Below are 18,684 nucleotides of genomic sequence, written 5' to 3'. Positions count from 1 at the left end.
TTGTGTATATACAAATGAGGTGACAGGTCAGAAAATAGTTAGAAACCAAACAATGGTGCATTGCTCACCAGATAAAAGTCACTCATCTGTCAGTAGAGCTACTCTGAGCTGTGCACATAATATTTAAACCACCATATATTAGTGTAACAGCTTCAAGAAATAGACAGAAATATCTTGCAGTAACACTACTGTATATAGAAAGCATTTACATACAGTATATAAGCACAATTTGGCAAATATAGCTATAGCTGTCAGCAGATCTTTATAACTTAATGGGCAAAAAAAATATTAATAAGTATAAAACATTTTTTTTCCAAAGTAACAAACATACACTTCATTATATTGTATTATTGCATTCCTAATACGAGGTGTGGGCTGGGTCCAGATTGGCTTGCCATCTGGTCTGGATCCAGACCGGAGTCCAGATTTTTAGAAGCCTGATGTAAACTGATGTTAACCCTGGTTTTGCTTTGTTTTTTGTCGCACTCTTTTTGTGCTGTGGGTTGTACCTATGCAGGGAGCCTCCACTGTCCATCTGTAGAATGAGCCATACTGGTTTGAAAAATGCAGCTTGTAACCTCGGATCAGCGGGGGCATAGAAGAAGTGCGGCACGGATTTTAACGACACTGGCCACAGAGGGCAAGCAATAAACACAAGGCCTGAAGATAGTGGGGTGGAGGGTTAGTACAGCAGGGAGGCAACACTTCTAGACAAATATTACAAAATTTATGTGAATTTGTGCTAAATCTTAGTTAATGCAGCTTTAATGTTCCTATTTTATCAGTTAGCAATCATGAAATTAATGGAGAAAGTTATTTAAACCAGTTTATTGAATGAAATCTTTTTAGTATGACACGTAATACACAAATCTATTAATATAATGTACAATCAGTTAAAGTTCACAGATAAGAACAGCACTTTTTGTATAATAAATGCCATAACATCAATTCACAGCATTAGAGATGTTCAAGAACATAAGTACAGTACATTAATTCGATGACATTTTAACTTCATTGTGTATATTTGCCAAGACGCAAACAGAATCACTAAAGTGTATTTTATAAGCTGATAATAGCACATTTTTCACTGCTGAATAAACTTTAATGACGTACATTTGTTATGAATATAAATTATTACACAATTCTTTTTAATTAAAGCAGACTTGTGTTTTTACAGCTGTAAAAATTCTGTCAGAGACGTAGTTGTATATTTTTGTTTGTGTGAGGCTGTTGTGTGAAAGCTTTGTAACTTGTGAGTTTCAGTGTTGCATGGATTTCATTGTAATTTCATTGAATTCTCTTTTCACTCAATTTGTGTGTTACAGTGAAGGTTAACAAGATTCATATTACATTTGGAGTGAATAAGATACACTGTCATAGCTGATGCAGAGATTTTCATTCAACAATCAAGTGTAGTTTTCTTGGGGAACAATGTTATTTACAGTAGCACCTGGTAAGTCTGCCACAGTGGTGGAGGTGCGATGGCATGGAATTCTGTGAGATATTGTCAAGAGGCTTGACCCCTGACCTCTGTCTTTTCCTTTTCCTCTCCTCCAGGGCAGGATGAGGTGGCACAAGCAGGACAGCAGTTTGTTGTGTAATGAGGCGTAAATAAAAGGGTTGTAGCAGGCAGAGCTCATTGCAAACAGGTGACTTGACACTTGGATGACATTTATGTACTTCTTCCCCAAGATGGAGAAGTCTGTGTCCAGGTCATGGATCAAATTCACCACCTGCAAAATTACAGTATGTCCTCTGAAGTATCATATAAGCGATAGTTCATTTTGTAAGTAATTTAAGGATGAATTTCTTTAGGTATTTGTTCATTTAAGGAATATTTTGCTTTACTGTTGAAAGTTGGTTGAGAATATGGATACCACTCCTCATGCCTTTATGCTAAATATGAAGCAACTGCCAGCAGCTGTTTAGCTTAGCTGAACACAAAAACTGGAAGCAGTGGAAAACAGCTTTGTTAAATCTGTACAAAAAAACATCACACGTTGTGGTTTTGTGAGCACTCACTTTGTGTGCTGAACTACAGCATTTCTTGACCATCTACAGTGGGTACGGAAAGTATTCAGACCCCCTTAAATTTTTCACTCTTTGTTATATTGCAGCCATATGCTAAAATCATTTAAGTTCATTTTTTTCCTCATTTCCTCTCCACACATACCGCATATTGACAGAAAAACACAGAATTTGACATTTTTGCAGATTTATTAAAAAAGAAAAACTGAAATATCACATGGTCATAAGTATTCAGACCCTTTGCTGTGACACTCATATATTTAACTTAGGTGCTGTCCATTTCTTCTGATCATCCCTGAGATGGTTCTACACCTTCATTTGAGTCCAACTGTGTTTGATTATACTGATTGGATGTGATTAGGAAAGCCACACACCTGTCTATACAAGACCCTACAGCTCACAGTGCATGTCAGAGCAAATGAGAGTCATGAGGTCAAAGGAACTGCCTGAAGAGCTCAGAGACAGAATTGTGGCAAGGCACAGATCTGGCCAAGGTTACAAAAAAATTTCTGCTGCACTTAAGGTTCCAAAGAGCACAGTGGCCTCCATAATCCATAAATGGAAGACGTTTGGGACGACCAGAACCCTTCCTAGAGCTGGCCGTCCGGCCAAACTGAGCTATCGGAGGAGAAGAGCCTTGGTGAGAGAGGTACAGAAGAACCCAAAGATGACTGTGGCTGAGCTCCAGAGATGCAGTCGGGAGATGGGAGAAAGTTGTAGAAAGTCAACCATCACTGCAGCCCCCCGACTGGTGGAGGGCTGCAGTGATGGTTGACTTTTTACAACTTTCTCCCATCTCCCGACTGCATCTCTGGAGTTCAGCCACAGTCATCTTTGGGTTCTTCTGTACCTCTCTCACCAAGGCTCTTCTCCCCCGATAGCTCAGTTTGGTCGGACGGCCAGCTCTAGGAAGGGTTCTGGTCGTCCCAAACGTCTTCCATTTAAGGATTATGGAGGCCACTGTGCTCTTAGGAACCTTAAGTGCAGCAGAAATTTTTTTGTAACCTTGGCCAGATCTGTGCCTTGCCACAATTCTGTCTCTGAGCTCTTCAGGCAGTTCCTTTGACCTCATGATTCTCATTTGCTCTGACATGCACTGTGAGCTGTAGGGTCTTATATAGACAGGTGTGTGGCTTTCCTAATCACGTCCAATCAGTATAATCAAACACCGCTGGACTCAAATGAAGGTGTAGAACCATCTGAGGGATGATCAGAAGAAATGGACAGTACCTAAGTTAAATATATGAGTGTCACAGCGAAGGGTCTGAATACTTATGACCATGTGATATTTCAGTTTTTCTTTTTTAATAAATCTGCAAAAATGTCAAAAATTCTGTGTTTTTCTGTCAATATGGGGTGCTGTGTGTACATTAATGAGGAAAAAAATGAACTTAAATGATTTTAGCATATGGCTGCAATATAACAAAGAGTGAAAAATTTAAGGGGGTCTGAATACTTTCCGTACCCACTGTATGTGAGTTTCTGCTGGTTGCCTAGTAGCTTCATTCTTGAATTCACTGCAACTATCCAAGGACGTAGGTTTTTGTACAGATTAAACAAAGGGTACGTTAATTAATGAGGTTTAGAGGGAATGGGCAGGGGTGGCACATTTGAAAGTCATGTAAAAATAAATTACTCCCCTAATAAGCCATACATTGTTAAGAACCAAATGGTTTATTTTGTGTAAAAATGAGGCACACATAGTGCTTTCTTTAGATAACTTTGGCTGCACTCCTTATTTACTCCCAGACAGGGATGTGGCTGCTGGTTCCATCCAGCTGAGGTCAACCATGCCAAGTACACAGTAACAACACAATCAGAGAAATTTATGCAAATATCGTGCTGTATGCATGATATAAAATCAAACTAATTTGACCAGTATCAATTCAAATGTGCCAGATGATTCAAATGTTAGTTGTATTTAAGGCAACAATCTGTCATTATTTTTCATTCTTCATTCATTAATACTGAAAAGCATCACATTTGGACTCTGCCATCAGGAGTGGTGAGTCAGATTCTTGGCTTCCCCAAGCTGGTAGGTGAATGTTGCTACCTCTGGACCGAAGTATCTGTTTCCTGCTTCTTCCAGTGTTTATGCTAAGCTAAGCTCACTTCCTACTGACTCGTTAACACTACATATTTCACTACATGTACGAAATTGGTATCACACTTGTCATCTCTTGGGAAGACAGTGTATAGACACTTCACAAGGTTTCAAAGTATTAGTTTACAAATGTACTTATTCATGTTTTCACATTTCATCAAACCATCACACTCTCCTTTCAATCATCTGTACCTGTAAGGGGAGCCAGGAGAAGGCAAAACAAAGGACGGACACCAGCAGCAGCCAAAAGGTCTTCCTCCTACGTCTACCCCAGGCAGCCCGCACAGATCTCAGCTCTGGACATGGTGCCAAGCCTGACATGGTCCTGTGCTTCAGGTGATAGGATATAGCACAGTAGGAAATGGAGACTGCAGCTAGTGGAACAAAGTAGGAGAAGAACAGGATGAAACAGGAGTAAATGAGGCGACCTTGCTCCTGGCCATCCCAAAACTCCTCACACACGGCCATCTGCAGGCCTGCGGCCCTCAGGTCCAGGTAGAAAGTGTGCAGCGCTGTAGGTGTGGATAAAGCCAGAGAGCACAGCCAGATCAGGAGCACCAGACCCCAGCAAAACCGGCAGCCCCCTCTTTTGCGAATAGGGTAAGCCACAACAAAGTAACGATCCACTGCAATGGCCATGAGGGATAGGACCGCTGCGTAGACAGCTGCAGACTGCATGACAGTAACAAAGTGGCACATGCACGGTCCAAATACCCAGCCACGCTTGTCAAAAGCATAGGATGCTGTCAGCGGGACGCAGAAGATGCACATGACCAGGTCGACAAGTGCCAGGTTGCTGATGAGGAAGTTTGTGGTGTTGTGTCGTTTCTTGTTGTGCCAGATGAGAAAGAGCAGGAGGAGGTTTCCGGAGCAGGCGATCAGGACCACAGCAAAGTAGAGAGGGAGGAAGAGGAGCTTCAGGTTAAACAGGAGGTCAAGGCCAGAGAAAGAAGGGGCTGAAAACAGGGATGTTGGGAAGAAGGGGCTAGAGGTGTTGCAACTGATGGAAGGGAATGAGGATGAGTCGGAGAGGGACTGACATAACAAGGAGGCAGGAGTAGAAGAGTTCTCCCTGGAGTGGTTCACCCAGTCCATGGCTACAGAATCTGGAAGAAATAACATTTTTATATTAGATCAGTCCAAAAACACCTGCTGTATTTATAGTATATATCATAATGTATAACAAACTTTACATCTTAACTGCTTTTTTGCATCATTTATTGACCAACATTTTCATTGAGCCCAAAGTGATATTACATAATATCATAATAAGATATAGAGACTGAACAGATAAATCATATTTGGACAGACTAATTAGTCACCACCTTCAAAAGTCTCAGCCAATCAGTATCATCTCATTAAAAAGCAAAAACAGGATCTGGATGCCCCTCTCATCAATAATACATCTGTTTGCTTTCATCTGTCTCCTCTTCACAGCATCTTATGCTTCTCTCCTCATCATTCTACAGTTGTCACCTTTTATTTCTGTCTGCTTCTCCAAATCGTTTCCATCTCTTTTTTTTTTCTTTTTCACCTTTTCATAACCAGCAAGCAATCATCCAATCATCCAAACAATCCATGTTTGCTTCACTTTGACATTTTTTTCTTCTCTCAATTCTTTTCAAAGAGGAGCAATAGAAATAATATTTGAAATTCAAGCTGATTCTCCAAGATTTTCATCCTGAACACTTGTTTAAACATCTGTACATATAACCTACACTGACATCAATGGATCACTTATTGCTGAGCATCATCTAGCACTAAACTGTATGTTATGCAAGAGCGTGTTTGCCACAAACCACATGGAGGGGATGAGAGCACTTAAATATTTTTCTATTTAAATTTGCAAGATGAGACAGACAGAAATAACGCCCGTCTCCAAAACAAATGTTTTTGGTTGAATGGCATCATTTTCACAGTTATGTTAAATGTAAATGAAAAACCTTCCCTTGTCACCTGTTGAGCCCGAGTAAGTGCTTATTAATGTCTGAGCAACACATTTTGTCCACAGCATTTACAATAATGTCATGTAATGTTCACTTTCTACACTATGTGAATTTTCTTAACAGGACTGGCTGAACTGTATCCAGAACAGATGATCAAAAAAAAAAAAAAAGATCCTCTTCTCATGCTGAATCAGCTCATTGCCACAATCGACCTGACCTGATCAGTTGTCAACTGATTCGCACAACTATAACTTAGCCCGCTAAAACATAAAGACACAACAAAATACTAGTAATAAAAAGAATAATTTATTATCTAAGGAATCACATGCAAAATGAACAATTACCAGTGTATGCATTTTCACAAACTACAAATTCAAGTAAAAAGTACTTCAGATACCTCAGATGTTGCTTATCAGATGAACTGTTACGTCTGTTTGAGTCCCACTGTTGTGTAGTTTCACTTCTTCACTGCAGCCCACTCTGCCTCAGAATAAAGAGGTGTGCTCATTCTCTCTCTCACACAGAGCATACAGTACATGTTCATGTGAGTGAGTCACCTCTAGTATCCTTTAAAAAAAAAAAAGATGCTTTGCCTTTCAGTCTCACTCAGTATCACCCCAGTGAACAATCATTGTAATCTCTTATGATATTCAACCTGGGAGCTATAGTGCATCTCTGGTAATAAACAGTGAATTTATAATGACTTTGCCCTGTTTTAGGATGTTTTTAAATCTGCCATGAAATCATTCTAGTTTTTCTATTGGGACTTAAAATGCATCTAGGGTTTTATATAGTCATTTTATATTGATGCTGACACATTTTACAATTTTTCTCCCATTTTATCCTTCATCTTAACCTAGTGGACAGCTGGCTTTGACTAAGTATAAGAAGGAGAAACAAAAATAATCTTGAATAGTCTTGGCCCAATCCCAGGATGTCACATTTCCAGATGTGAGGATTTTCACAATGCTGACAAAACACACCCAGATACCAACATGAAGGAGCAGAACAAATACTGAACTATCAAGGGACAAATCATGATCTTTCCTCAGCAGTATGTATTTGAAATATTCATATAACCACAAATAATTTAAAAGCGGTCAGTCTTGGTGCCAGAGCAAATGCAAAATGTAACTATGTGATTCATCAAGTGAGAATCTGCAAAGGGTAGCTAATGAAGATATTTATGAACTGGAGGATATGGAAGATATTTAAGGATTAAATGAAACAGGTATTTGATCATGATTTTATCCAAATTTGGAATCACTTTATGATCAAATTGTAATTTGTAGCAAATAATAGTCACTGTAAAAGTAATATATTGTAGCTGTCTGTTTTGCCGCACCAGCATTTTGAGAGTATTTACTAGTTACGGTGCTTGTTACAGCATAGAGAATTAAAGCAGTAATGATTATGGTGGTCACTTTTACGCTCTGGGGTTTGGCCATTTTTCTCTTAAATTTATTACAGCTGTCCATACTTGGCTTTGTGTATGATTTTTGCTTTTTGCAACACTCGTGTGTCCATCTGCTTTACAAACACATCATTGATGTTCCCTCTGTGATCACTTTTTCTTAAGTGAGGGCAGCACTTCCTTTTCTCCTTGTAAACATCTTGGGTTTGTGTAGATGTTGTCAACAAATACATGAGATGTAGTTCCAGGTTTTACTGGGGACATTACTGAGCCACAGAGCCAGAGCAACTCTTTAAGAAAAGCTATCACCATGGCTACTGTCTGCCATCATAAAAGGCTTGAAACTCCATATAGCTGGCTTCCTTTCATGTACTGCTTGTATCTTCTCTGGGTCTTTATGCTGATTCTTTTTTCCTGGCTGAAAACAGGCCATCCATTTGTCTTTGATACAATCCAGCAGGGTCCTCGGGTGAAAAAGATTGGGATCACTTTCTGTCATTTTGTGTGTCCTAGTTGAAATCTCTCAAGTTATGGTTTCATAAGATGAGTCCCAGAAATTTGGAGGACTCCAGGTGGTGAGGCCAGGTTAGGGATATGTTTATCTTTCATGATTTCGCTTGCCTGTTTGGTGGTGTTTTACCTGTCACTTCAGTGAAAACAGCTTTCTCTGTTCAGTTTAATGTGGCCTTGAGCTGTCTAAATGGGGCAAAGGAGCTTCTTGGAAAGGGCAGAATTGTAATACTTTATCTTATGGTATTTTATTTAAATAATACTTTTTTGCTTTTTTTGGAAATGCTGTAAATGTGAATCATTATATATAAATGCAAGGAAATTTGGGTTGATACTCTAACATTTGAATTTTGAGTTAATCTCCTGCCCCAAAAAAGCTTTGGTGGAGGTAAAGAGTTCTCAGAGGTTTTCATTTCAAGGACCCTGCTGTTGTTCAAATTAAGTGGGCTCACTAATAAGCTATTCTATGAAGTACAATCTTCCTTATTGCTGGTCTCGAGAGAGAGAATGGTCAAAAAGAATGATCAAATTTGATGCAGCAGAATTCACCTTTCAGTCGTGGTAGGTCAAGTTTCAAAAACTGTAGGATCTTACTGTATATTTCCTGTAATACAACTCAATAGCATCCCTGTCTGGCAAAAGCTCATATATTTTAAACTGAAAGCCCCTGCTTATGACTTGGACTTTGTCTCTAAGTTCAAGTAGAGATGCCACCACGATGTCACTTGAAAATGTTTTTGGGCCTTAGTCTCGCTTCCCTCAAAATGTTTTATTAATTGTTACTTCACTTGGATGTTTTGTGCAGAATAATATATGTATGTGCAAAGATTGAAACTAGAAATCTGTTTTCACATTTCATCTGCTGAAGGAAGAAAGTTTCTTTGTGGTCACATTAAATCTGACATTAAGACATGGATGTACAACCATGATTTTGTGACATCACAGCAATTCGTTATGTATTTAAGTATCATGAAGAAACTTCAAGCATATACAGTATAAACTAAGAGAAGACTTTATAGTGAAGCAGGAGACAGTCAGTATCTAGCATAGTTAAACCTGTGAACTGAGTGATGTTGGCACAATCATAAATTCTGGATTTTTCAATTAGGGCAGAGTAAATATGTAATTTTGCATTTTTTTGTGGGAAAACCATTTACTGTAAGACACAAATTATTATTCCAAGCAGCTCATATGTATTGTAACATGTGACATTATAGAACTGTTTTACAGTTTAAAGCGTGGGACTCCCTGTGATGTAAAACTGGTGGAATGGCAATTTACTACACTTTGTGGATACATAAAATTTGGTTATTGGTTCTTTGCTCCCACCTAAAGCTACTGCGATCAGAAATGTACACCACAGTGGTGAAACCTGCTGCATGTGATAGTCTTCCTCTTGTCCTGCTCTCTTTTGTGCATGTATGCACACACATTTATATTTCTATACTTGAGGGCTTTGATTTACAGATTGTATTCCCTCTGGCCTAAAACAGGCCTCACTTTCAGCATGTTTCTCACTCATCTCAACATGTTGCTTACAAAGATAGAAATACAGTACAAGGGCACCCACACAAAATTAATTGTCAGTGTTTTAATTATATTGAGCTGCTGCTCAAGCTAAATAGAACAGTGTCCTTGTTTTAGCTAGCAAGCCAACAAAAGGAACAGAATCAGTTCATGTGGTTTTTTTATTAAAACATGGGTAAAACTTCATGTGAAAAAAACAACATGGCAAAAAATAAAGATGTTACACAATATATTACAATATATCCAGCAATATAGCAGAGTATCCCAAAATTGGATGCCACAATTTTTTTAGACACGGAAAAAATAATAATCTTTACAAGATAATGCTTACGTGATGACACTGCATGTAGTCCTTCATTAACTTTTGTATATGCATTTAAGGTACAGCCATTCTTTTTACAGATATAGCAGGAGTCAATATGCCAATTCTGTTGCTAGAGGACAAAAAAAATTCCAATTAAGATTATTATATTTTCATGATGTTATATGGTTAAAGGGATGAATAGCAAGGACAAATCTTGTGACTGAATAAGTACTTAACACTCAGTTGCTGAGGATACAGAGGATGATGACAAGTTATAATTGGTTCTTTGACTGCTGATAACAAAAGCTTTGGTCAAAACAGCACTACGACATAATGCAGCTCAAAATGAGCACAAGGGTAATAAGTCACGCTCACTGAATATCCTTCAAATTAGGTCTTCATTCAGTTTTACTATTATAGCACACTCATTTCTCTGGGCTGTGCATGTCCTCAGGGTTATGTCTCTGTCCATCTGTGTCCCCTTCCTTTTCTGTTTGCTTTGAATCTACTGGCTCCTTATTCTGAGACGGCCTCAGGAGATATTCCAGCTCCTCTGCACTGATGGCCACCTTCTCAGGAATCAGCCACCTCTTGAAGTGTTCGAGAGCACTGGGAAGTACACAAAAGCAAAGGATGTTAAGATGAGAATAGGTCTATATGAAGCACTCTTCTGCTTGGGAGACCAGTATTATCCTCACAACACATAATAAGAAGTAATTTTGTTCTCTAGACAAGTAAATAACACGTAGGCTGGTAAATATAGAGCTTGCTACAAGTGGAAAAAAATAGCAGAATGTAATTATTTTTGCAAAATGTTAAATTGTATTCTAAAATAAAATGCCTGTGTCTCAGATACAGTCTTTTTGTTTGGATTTAACGAGGTGTTTTTTTGCTAACTAGACAGTAAATTAAAAACAGATCACCCCATCCCCTGGATGACTTTATGTCAAGACCATGTCCTACCTCTCATCCATGTCACTGTCTTGGAAGAGCTCCGATGTCTGAGCATCATGCAGGAATCTATCCCAGCATTCCTTCTTAGCTTGAGACAAGGAGCGCAGCATGTCCCTGGATGTCACATCACTGGACTGGCCCTTTAACTTCTTCAGGCGGTTCTCTGCAGCAAAATATAGGCATGAAAGTTATTTTGTATTTGTGGTCAATTACATTTTTCCTTTAGGTTTTCCCCACAGTTTACCAGTTTAACAATATCCTATATTATATAACCATTATGTAACCCTAATGTTTAGGTAAAGGGTTCACAAGACAAGGAGAGGGACATACGGAAAGCAGGACAATACCTAAACTAGCTATGTAGATCTCCGAATCCTCCATGGGTTCCCATTTGGCACTTGGAATACTGGTATTTGCCCCGTTTGCCTGTCCATTAAGCTGCAGTCCGACTTGTGATGCTGGCTGGAATGAGTCTTTGAATTCAGTGTTGGTCTCTGGAGCTGACTCAGCTTGCACCTCCGGAAGACTGGAGCAGATTTCGGACCACAGCTCCCCGCTGGACCGAATCTCCTGACGCCCGAAGTCGTCATTCATTCTGATGTCTTCCCTTGGTTAACACATGTCAACATCAGTTGTCAAAACCAGTTAAAGTTAATCTATTTTCGTCAGTAGTCTTTCAACAAAACAGGCATGTTTGGTGCATTTCAGTTAAATAAAAGAGAAATCCAAAACAGACCTAAGATCTCTTAGATGTCATCTCCACATTTTAGCTAAATTTGTGTCTAACATTTTACATACCATATTTATACGTTTCAGAAGTTCTTCAAAATATTTGTTGCCATAATAAATTACAAATATATTCCCTTTACATCTTACCTGTGTGAAATTCTTGATAGGTTTATTCTGATGTAAGATTAAAGATTAGCTTCGCTAGCTAACTGTGTCCATGATCAACAATCTTTACCAAGCCACCGCCTACTTTCTTATTTGGGCTTAAATTATTGGACGTTGTTACCACTTAATCAAACTGTTTTGCGATATGATTGGCTGTCTACTGTTTCATGTTAGAAAGCCCGCACCTTATTGGTTAGACACTGTGGGTGTTGAAAGGGGGATAGCAAGTTTGCCTCAACTGGAAGGAAGGAACGGTGGCGAACTATAAAGGTAAGCAAGCTGTCCTCATGTTTGTTGGATTGATTATTCCTGAGTATTAACCTTTTGACAAACTAATATCAGTATTAGCAACTGTTCAGCGATATAATCTATTTAAAATGTAACGTTAACTTGTTATAGCTGTTTACCACGAAGCTGGGCCAGCTTGCTGGCTGTCAAGTTCAGTTTAATGTGCGAATAATTTGTTGTGCCACATTCACTTTATTATGCTAAGAGTTATTGACAAATCTTTCTCTTTAATTGCCACACAGAGGATGCAACCAGATCATTAAACGTATGTTACAGCTACATGTGTATTGTGTACTGAGAATTTCCAGAATTTCATCATGTCACTACAGGGAGATCCGGTGTAGGAGATGCGGGAAGCCTTGCGCCTGGTAGTATTAGCAGTCCCTATGGGTTTGCTGTTGTCCAGGACCATGGCGTGGATATCCAGTGGCAGAACGCATTCAGAGCTCATCACCAGGATGAGGGGTAATGGACTGAAGTCACTGTACATTTTTAAGTGTGATGGGTGGTGTTTCTACACTGTAATTCATCTAAAGTACAATAAGAGTGGCATGGTAAAAGGAAATTGAATATGGAAATGATAAATGGAGACTGTGAAATGGTAATTTGAAAATAAATAATAAATAAACTTCTGTAATAAAACCAGGAACTAGCCGCATGGAAAGGTAAAATAAGCCAGGATGTTATAATAACAAAAACCACACAAAATATTACTTCTGATTATCAATTTACAGTTTGATCAGTTTATTGATATGTCACCCTGCTTTAAATGGTCAGCCTAATTTTATGCTATTTTCTTTTCATCTAAAAGCCTATATAAATGTGTTTTCCTTTGCATAGAGAAATATACATTTCCATACTTTAATGTGAACTTGGAATCATTGCAATGTAAATAAATGTCGATGTGACTGGTTGGGTTTACAGCTTAGGCAGGGCAACAGACTTTAACACCACAGAATTTATTCTCCACACATTTCACAGTTTCCAAATTTGCCAGTGTAATTGTCTCTTCTGTGTTTCTCCTCCAGATCATGGGGTGATCCGCAGTGACAGAGTATTTGATGTCATGATGGCTACAGACAGAGGGCTCTACTCCAGAGATTATCCTTATGCAGACTCCCCTCAGTCCATAGGTATTTATTCCTGTCACTCTTTATAAAACACATGCCTATCAGTTTATGACAGATATTTCAGTTAATACATTGTGTTGTAATGTACAGTAATAGCTGTTTCATGAGCACAAATGTGAACTATGACTCTCTGTTATGATGTTTGGTTTTTCACAGGCTACAGGGCGACCATCAGTGCACCACACATGGTGAGCAACAAACTCTCAGACAATTTGAATAATCTGTTTATGTAGGTACACTATTCACTGGATGTTTTTCTTTGGGCCTGCTTTGACAGCATGCTCATGCTTTAGAGCTGTTAAGTGACAAACTAACAGAAGGGGCATCAGCACTGGATGTGGGCTCAGGAAGCGGGTATCTCACTGCCTGCTTTGCAAGAATGGTATGTCCTCTATAAACTGGCATGTTTCTTTTAATACACTTATTATTGACTTAATATTTCTTCATACAGCTGCATTTTTCCTGTTCTGTATAGACAGGACCTAGCGGGAGAGTGGTCGGCATTGAACACATCAACGAACTGGTTCAAATGTCAATAAAAAACGTGCAAGCTGACGACCCAGAACTGCTCTCCTCTGGACGCATCAGATTTGTAGGTGAGTCAAGAGCCTCGTTCCAATGCTGGTTTTGAAATGGAACACCTGTAAAAGACTATAAAAGTCCATACGTCTGTCCACAGTGGGAGACGGAAGACTCGGCTTCCCCGACGGAGCACCCTATGATGCTATTCATGTTGGTGCAGCTGCAGCTACTGTTCCTAGGGCTGTAAGGACACGTATGGCTTTTGCTCTTGTGACAATAAAATAGAAGAGAGTAGAGTAGAATAATAGAAATTGTACATTTATTCAGCTGCATCCAAAATACACAAACAAGGCTCAGCAAGGTACGGTTAAGAGGTCGCTGTTCATCTACAGCAGTACAGTGACTCTTGAATAGTCTTCATTCTCTAAAAGCAGTAAGCTGTGAAGAACCTTTGACATACAGACTAAAAATTCACTCCACTCTGACAGACTGAGCCAAATTTATGTCTTGAACTGGATAACTAATACATGTTACTTTTATGTTTTGTTTTCTGTTTCACTTGTAATGGAAGCTCTTGGAGCAGCTGAAGGCGGGCGGGAAATTGGTTCTGCCAGTGGGCCCAGAAAGGGGCAGTCAAGTGCTACAACAGTATGATCGCCGGAGTGATGGGACCTTCCTCAGTAAAACTCTGAAGCGAGTGATTTATGTTCCCCTCACTGACAAGAGACATCAGTGGCCTGGGTAAGAAGACACCTCCAATGGATAATTATTTAATCAAAATCTGGGAAGGTAAAAGGTAAATTGTTTAGAAAGAAAATGTTGGGTTACTTAAAGAGCACATGGCATGCTTTTTCTTGTTCTTTGACTTATCTACAATGTTACAACTGAATTCTCATCTTAGACATGACCTAAAGCTCAAAAAATGAGATATATGTATGTTCTAGTATTTCTATGCAGAAGCAACTGGGTTTATACACATCTCGCAAACTCTCGCTCGCGAGACTTTTTCCTAACAAAATTAAAGATTTCCTTGAATGGGCATTAAATCCAGGCTGTTGCTAGTTCATGTGAGCTTGCCTGACATCCACCGGTGCCATTGTAAATGCGGAATTTTTCAATTGCGCCTGGTTTTGTGGATATATTTAACCGCCTCTTGCTGCACTGTGACCAGAGAATGTGGAGAAAAATACAGGGCTTGAGGTTAATGCAGGTCCGGGGTCCGGGAATGCTCCTCTACAGGGACTCGCTGTTTTACTTGACTGGGTCTAACCTACAAGCAGCTGGCCTGTGAAGACCCTGGTGGCGGTGACTGATCAGCTCATCAATGCTCGATTCCGTTGAGAAGAACGGAAGAACATGTTAATCTTTTTGATCTAAAGCACTAGCAGCAGGATTTAGTCTGAGCTAACAGCTCTCATAGCAGTCAGTTTGCGGTTACATGTTAGCTTGACTCTGCTACTCCATTCAGTCCACAAACTAATGTTAACTAAAACGTAATAGCCTGCATCACACAAGTGCCTGCTACAGTGGTAAGAAAATACAAAGTAGCCAGCGAAACAGATCACTTTAATGCACTCGTTTTGAAGTCACCCATGTAATCGCAGTAAATGCACTTCTTGTGAATTAACGTAGAGTACTTAGATAGCATGATCCAGACCGAAGCTAGCCACCGGCGTTCAGAGATGCGCTCCTTTACGGTTCTTCTGTGAACTGTTGAGCAGACAACCATGAACACTCTGGGGGAGCCTGTCGTTTCTCTTGAGAAGAAAAAGAGGATTATTGAGGAGGGGTCAGTTGGCTATAGCAGCAGGGGTGGGCGGAGTCCTGATCACAGCTCAAATCGTCTGTCATAGACAGACGTGATGCCCTTGGAGCTTTCGTAGCTGGTCATGCTGAGGAGATTCCTATAGTGAAATACTGAGTGGAGTTAGAAAAAGAACTGCACATTGAACATTTTGAGCATTGCCTACAGTAGGTTCCTCTGTAATCTTCAGTGTGTTTTATGCAGTCATGAGTTGTATCCACCTACATCTACTAGCCTGTTCCTGACGGCGTCCTCACTGTCCTTCCTTCTCTTCTCAGCAGTGAGCTCTGACTGCAGTGTGGTTGCCCCTGCAGGAGGTGGGGATGGTGCTGCATCTCCGGGGCCCCATCCTGAACCCCACTCTTAACGACCACCTGCCCCGCTGGATTGTCACCTAGCAACGTACAATGAGGATCCTGCTCTGTTTGCCTGACCAGATTGCCTTTCAAGAGTGTTGAAATAGTGGCTGAATGAGTGACCACTGCTGGACTGATGACCTCACTCCCATTGGACAAAGCAATGGTTCACATTTATATTTATGGGTAAGTCAGTGAAGCTCAGCCGTGACAAAACTGCAGTTGCACCTTAAAGAGCGACAGTATGACTTCAGGTCAGCTGAATGGAAACTAGTTGAAATTGTGTGCAATCTTGTGGGAATTATTTGCTTATGAATGTAGTAACACATAACACAAACCCAAATAAAAGCCAAGGAATTTTATTGAAAAGTAATCTATATTTTGTCGTAAGGATTGCTTCTTACTCACTTTACATACTGTATGATAGGATATGTACAGCTTGACATTGTTACAGACGGGGTATTGTGCCAAAAACTGATTGAGGCACATAATGTTTTGCAACTATATAAATATTGCAATTATGTGTATACTTCTCAGATTTATTAATAAAGCCCATTAAGTGGATAGTAATGTCACTCTTTACTGAAAATTAATGTGTGATTATTGGATCACAAGCTCTAAAAGTTGTGTATCTGTGTAATACTCAGGTACAAAGTGAGCAGGGGTCATGAGAATATACACTAGGGTAAATTCAGGCATGCTGGAAAATAGGTCATTTGGGACAGCATAAGAAAACAGCAGTGCACTTCTGCCTTGAAAAGTATAAGTCTAAACAATTGGTGCTGAGACCTCACTGAGGAAGCACGGCACAATTTCTGTGACATCACGTGGGAGAGTGTGGTCAGCATCAAACAGGAAGTTGACTCCAAAAAACAAGGTATGAGAAATGATATGCTTAAGATTGATTGTAATACAAAGGTATCAAATTTGAATGATTAATATACTGTAATACCAAAATAAATGTTATTTTGAAGTTGTGTTTATGTTTTTTTAAATTAGGACATTTGGTTGGTGACTATGTTTCAGGTAATTTGGGACAATGTTAGAAGGCTATTAAATTGTACTATAGCATCAGTTTATTTATATGAGCTGATTAAAAGGGACCTCACATCTCTGTCAACATAGAGCCACAGAGATGTAGCCTACAATCAACCTGTACCTAAATACCATAAAACCTGTTTAAAGATTTATGAGCAGACTTCAAATTGATGTTAATCTCCCAAATTGTGCATTATAGTATGTCTTATAATTTGGTCAGATTAGCCTATCCCAATAATTTTCTGACAGTGTTGAACAATAACACTTAATCCAAGTCCACCCTCTAAAGACAAGTGAAAGGTCTCATACAGCCAAGGACAGGAAATCAGTTTAAAATATTCTTTAAACTATATCATTCAAGTTGAAAGCAAGGAATTACACTATTGACACTACCCCAAATGACCAAACATGCCACTGAAAAACGGTTTTGTGTCAACTACAATACAATGGTGAGTCATGCTTTGTAAGAGTATCACATTCAATTTCTTCACATAAATTAGACACCTTGAGGAATTCAGAAATGTATCATATGTTGGGTTTTTTTTTTTAATTGATGACAAAAATTTAAGATGAATTCACACTATATAGGCCTAAACCTCTAATGTCAGAACAAGCAGTTTACTGTACAGCTTGCTCTAATGTCAGAGCAAGCTGTACAGTGAATTGACTTTGATAGTCTATATTTAATTGTAGAGAGCGGTTTAACTTTACCCAGGGAGCAGGAACCTTTTTTGTAATGTACTTCCTCTGCCTGTATTTTATTGTTGTTTCCACTGTACGCTGTTCACACATTGCAGCGCTTTACTTGGATGCATCTTTAAAATATTTTTATTTTAGGTATTTTATATAGTCTTTTGGTGAATTAACAATATTTATAAAATACCAAAACTGACCCCCGGTGGGATCAATTTAGTCCCCACCAGAGAAGAAATAATTCATCAAGAGACAGGGAAAAATAATCCCCCTACCGCAAATGGCATGATGACTATAAATAGCTGTAAACTATGAAGCTGGGTCAGCTCACTGGCTGTCAAGTACAGTTTAATACACCACGTTCACTGTATTCTGCTGGGAATTATCGAGAGCTGCCTCTTTAATTGCCACATGGAGGATACAACCACACCATTAAATATATATTACAGCTAGGCTACAAGGGTGTCATGTACTTAGGGTCTTGTCCTGGACCATGGCGTGGAGGTGCAATGGCAGAACGCATCCAGAGCTCATCAGCAAGCTGAGAGGTAAAGGACTGAAGTCATTAGAAATGTATAAGTGTGAAGTGTGGTACTTCTACACTGTATTTAATCTAAGCTATTCTAAGAGTGGTATGGTGATATAGATATTGGCTAAGTGCACAGTGGTATTCATTATTTAAAAAAAAAAATCAAAGAATTTTAAAATTTTATTAAGGGGTAATTTTATGCAGAATTGAAATTAAAAAGAGAATATGGCAAGTAAAGAGTTTATACTGCTACTACATTACTCAGGATAATCAGGCAATGTTATGGTAGCCCCCCTCACCAGGAGGGTGAGGGAGGACTGAGGTTTGGCTCAAGTTTGCAGACCCAGGTGCTAGGGGGAAAACATGTTGGTTGCTGGTTACAAAAGAACACAGAGTATCAAAAGAACATAACAAAGTCCAAGTATATAAAAGTCCAGGTAGAGTAGAGATGGTGGAGGGAAACAAACAGGGGAATCCAGGGACCGACGCAAAAACCAAAAGGGCAGGAAGATGAAGACGGACAGATAAAAGAACAAAAAGACCAGTGTACACAATGCAATCCACAACACAGGAACTGTCAGCGTGGAAAACAAAGGAACGTATTGTTAACCGCATAAGTGGTGTGATAGAGTCAAGCCAAAAC

The 18,684-nt window shown here is 39.3% G+C and overlaps 4 protein-coding genes across 6 annotated transcripts in view; 2 read left to right on the top strand and 2 right to left on the bottom strand.

The window, feature by feature from the left end:
* Positions 1-870: 870 nt before the first annotated feature.
* Positions 871-6,545, bottom strand: prlh2r (prolactin releasing hormone 2 receptor). Its single transcript, XM_020591116.1, has 3 exons — positions 6,476-6,545; positions 4,325-5,238; positions 871-1,733 (listed from the first exon to the last, which is right to left on the bottom strand). The coding sequence occupies exons 2-3, from the start codon at positions 5,225-5,227 to the stop codon at positions 1,407-1,409; spliced, it is 1,230 nt and encodes a 409-aa protein (XP_020446772.1). The 5' UTR covers positions 5,228-5,238; positions 6,476-6,545; the 3' UTR covers positions 871-1,406.
* Positions 6,546-9,690: 3,145 nt separating this feature from the next.
* On the bottom strand, positions 9,691-11,850 carry ccdc32 (coiled-coil domain containing 32). The gene is made up of 5 exons (XM_020590959.1): positions 11,843-11,850; positions 11,664-11,690; positions 11,135-11,394; positions 10,797-10,950; positions 9,691-10,442 (listed from the first exon to the last, which is right to left on the bottom strand). Exons 1-5 carry the CDS (start codon positions 11,848-11,850, stop codon positions 10,259-10,261), a joined length of 633 nt encoding a protein of 210 aa, XP_020446615.1. The 3' UTR covers positions 9,691-10,258.
* Positions 11,851-16,723, top strand: LOC109955004 (protein-L-isoaspartate(D-aspartate) O-methyltransferase-like). 3 transcript variants are annotated; one of them, XM_020590749.1, is made up of 9 exons: positions 11,851-11,951; positions 12,299-12,434; positions 12,998-13,102; positions 13,256-13,287; positions 13,377-13,481; positions 13,575-13,695; positions 13,779-13,864; positions 14,193-14,362; positions 15,740-16,723. In XM_020590749.1, the coding sequence occupies exons 2-9, from the start codon at positions 12,317-12,319 to the stop codon at positions 15,777-15,779; spliced, it is 777 nt and encodes a 258-aa protein (XP_020446405.1). In that variant the 5' UTR covers positions 11,851-11,951; positions 12,299-12,316; the 3' UTR covers positions 15,780-16,723. The 3 variants fall into 3 exon arrangements, with proteins under 3 accessions (XP_020446405.1, XP_020446407.1, XP_020446406.1); XM_020590751.1 differs by having other exon boundaries at positions 15,707-16,723; XM_020590750.1 differs by having other exon boundaries at positions 15,704-16,722.
* Positions 16,724-18,005: 1,282 nt separating this feature from the next.
* LOC109955112 (protein-L-isoaspartate(D-aspartate) O-methyltransferase-like) overlaps positions 18,006-18,684 on the top strand; it is a 9,598-nt gene continuing 8,919 nt past the window's right edge. Inside the window, exon 1 of the mRNA XM_020590958.1 lies at positions 18,006-18,060. Coding sequence (XP_020446614.1) covers positions 18,006-18,060 — 55 coding nt within the window. The remainder of the gene's footprint in view (positions 18,061-18,684) is intronic.

Source organism: Monopterus albus, unplaced genomic scaffold (genome assembly GCF_001952655.1).
Source record: "Monopterus albus unplaced genomic scaffold, M_albus_1.0 scaffold13.1, whole genome shotgun sequence".
In the NCBI taxonomy this organism is placed as follows: domain Eukaryota; kingdom Metazoa; phylum Chordata; class Actinopteri; order Synbranchiformes; family Synbranchidae; genus Monopterus; species Monopterus albus.
Note: the sequence above shows the minus strand (reverse complement) of the source record. Positions and strands in the feature narration are given on the sequence as shown.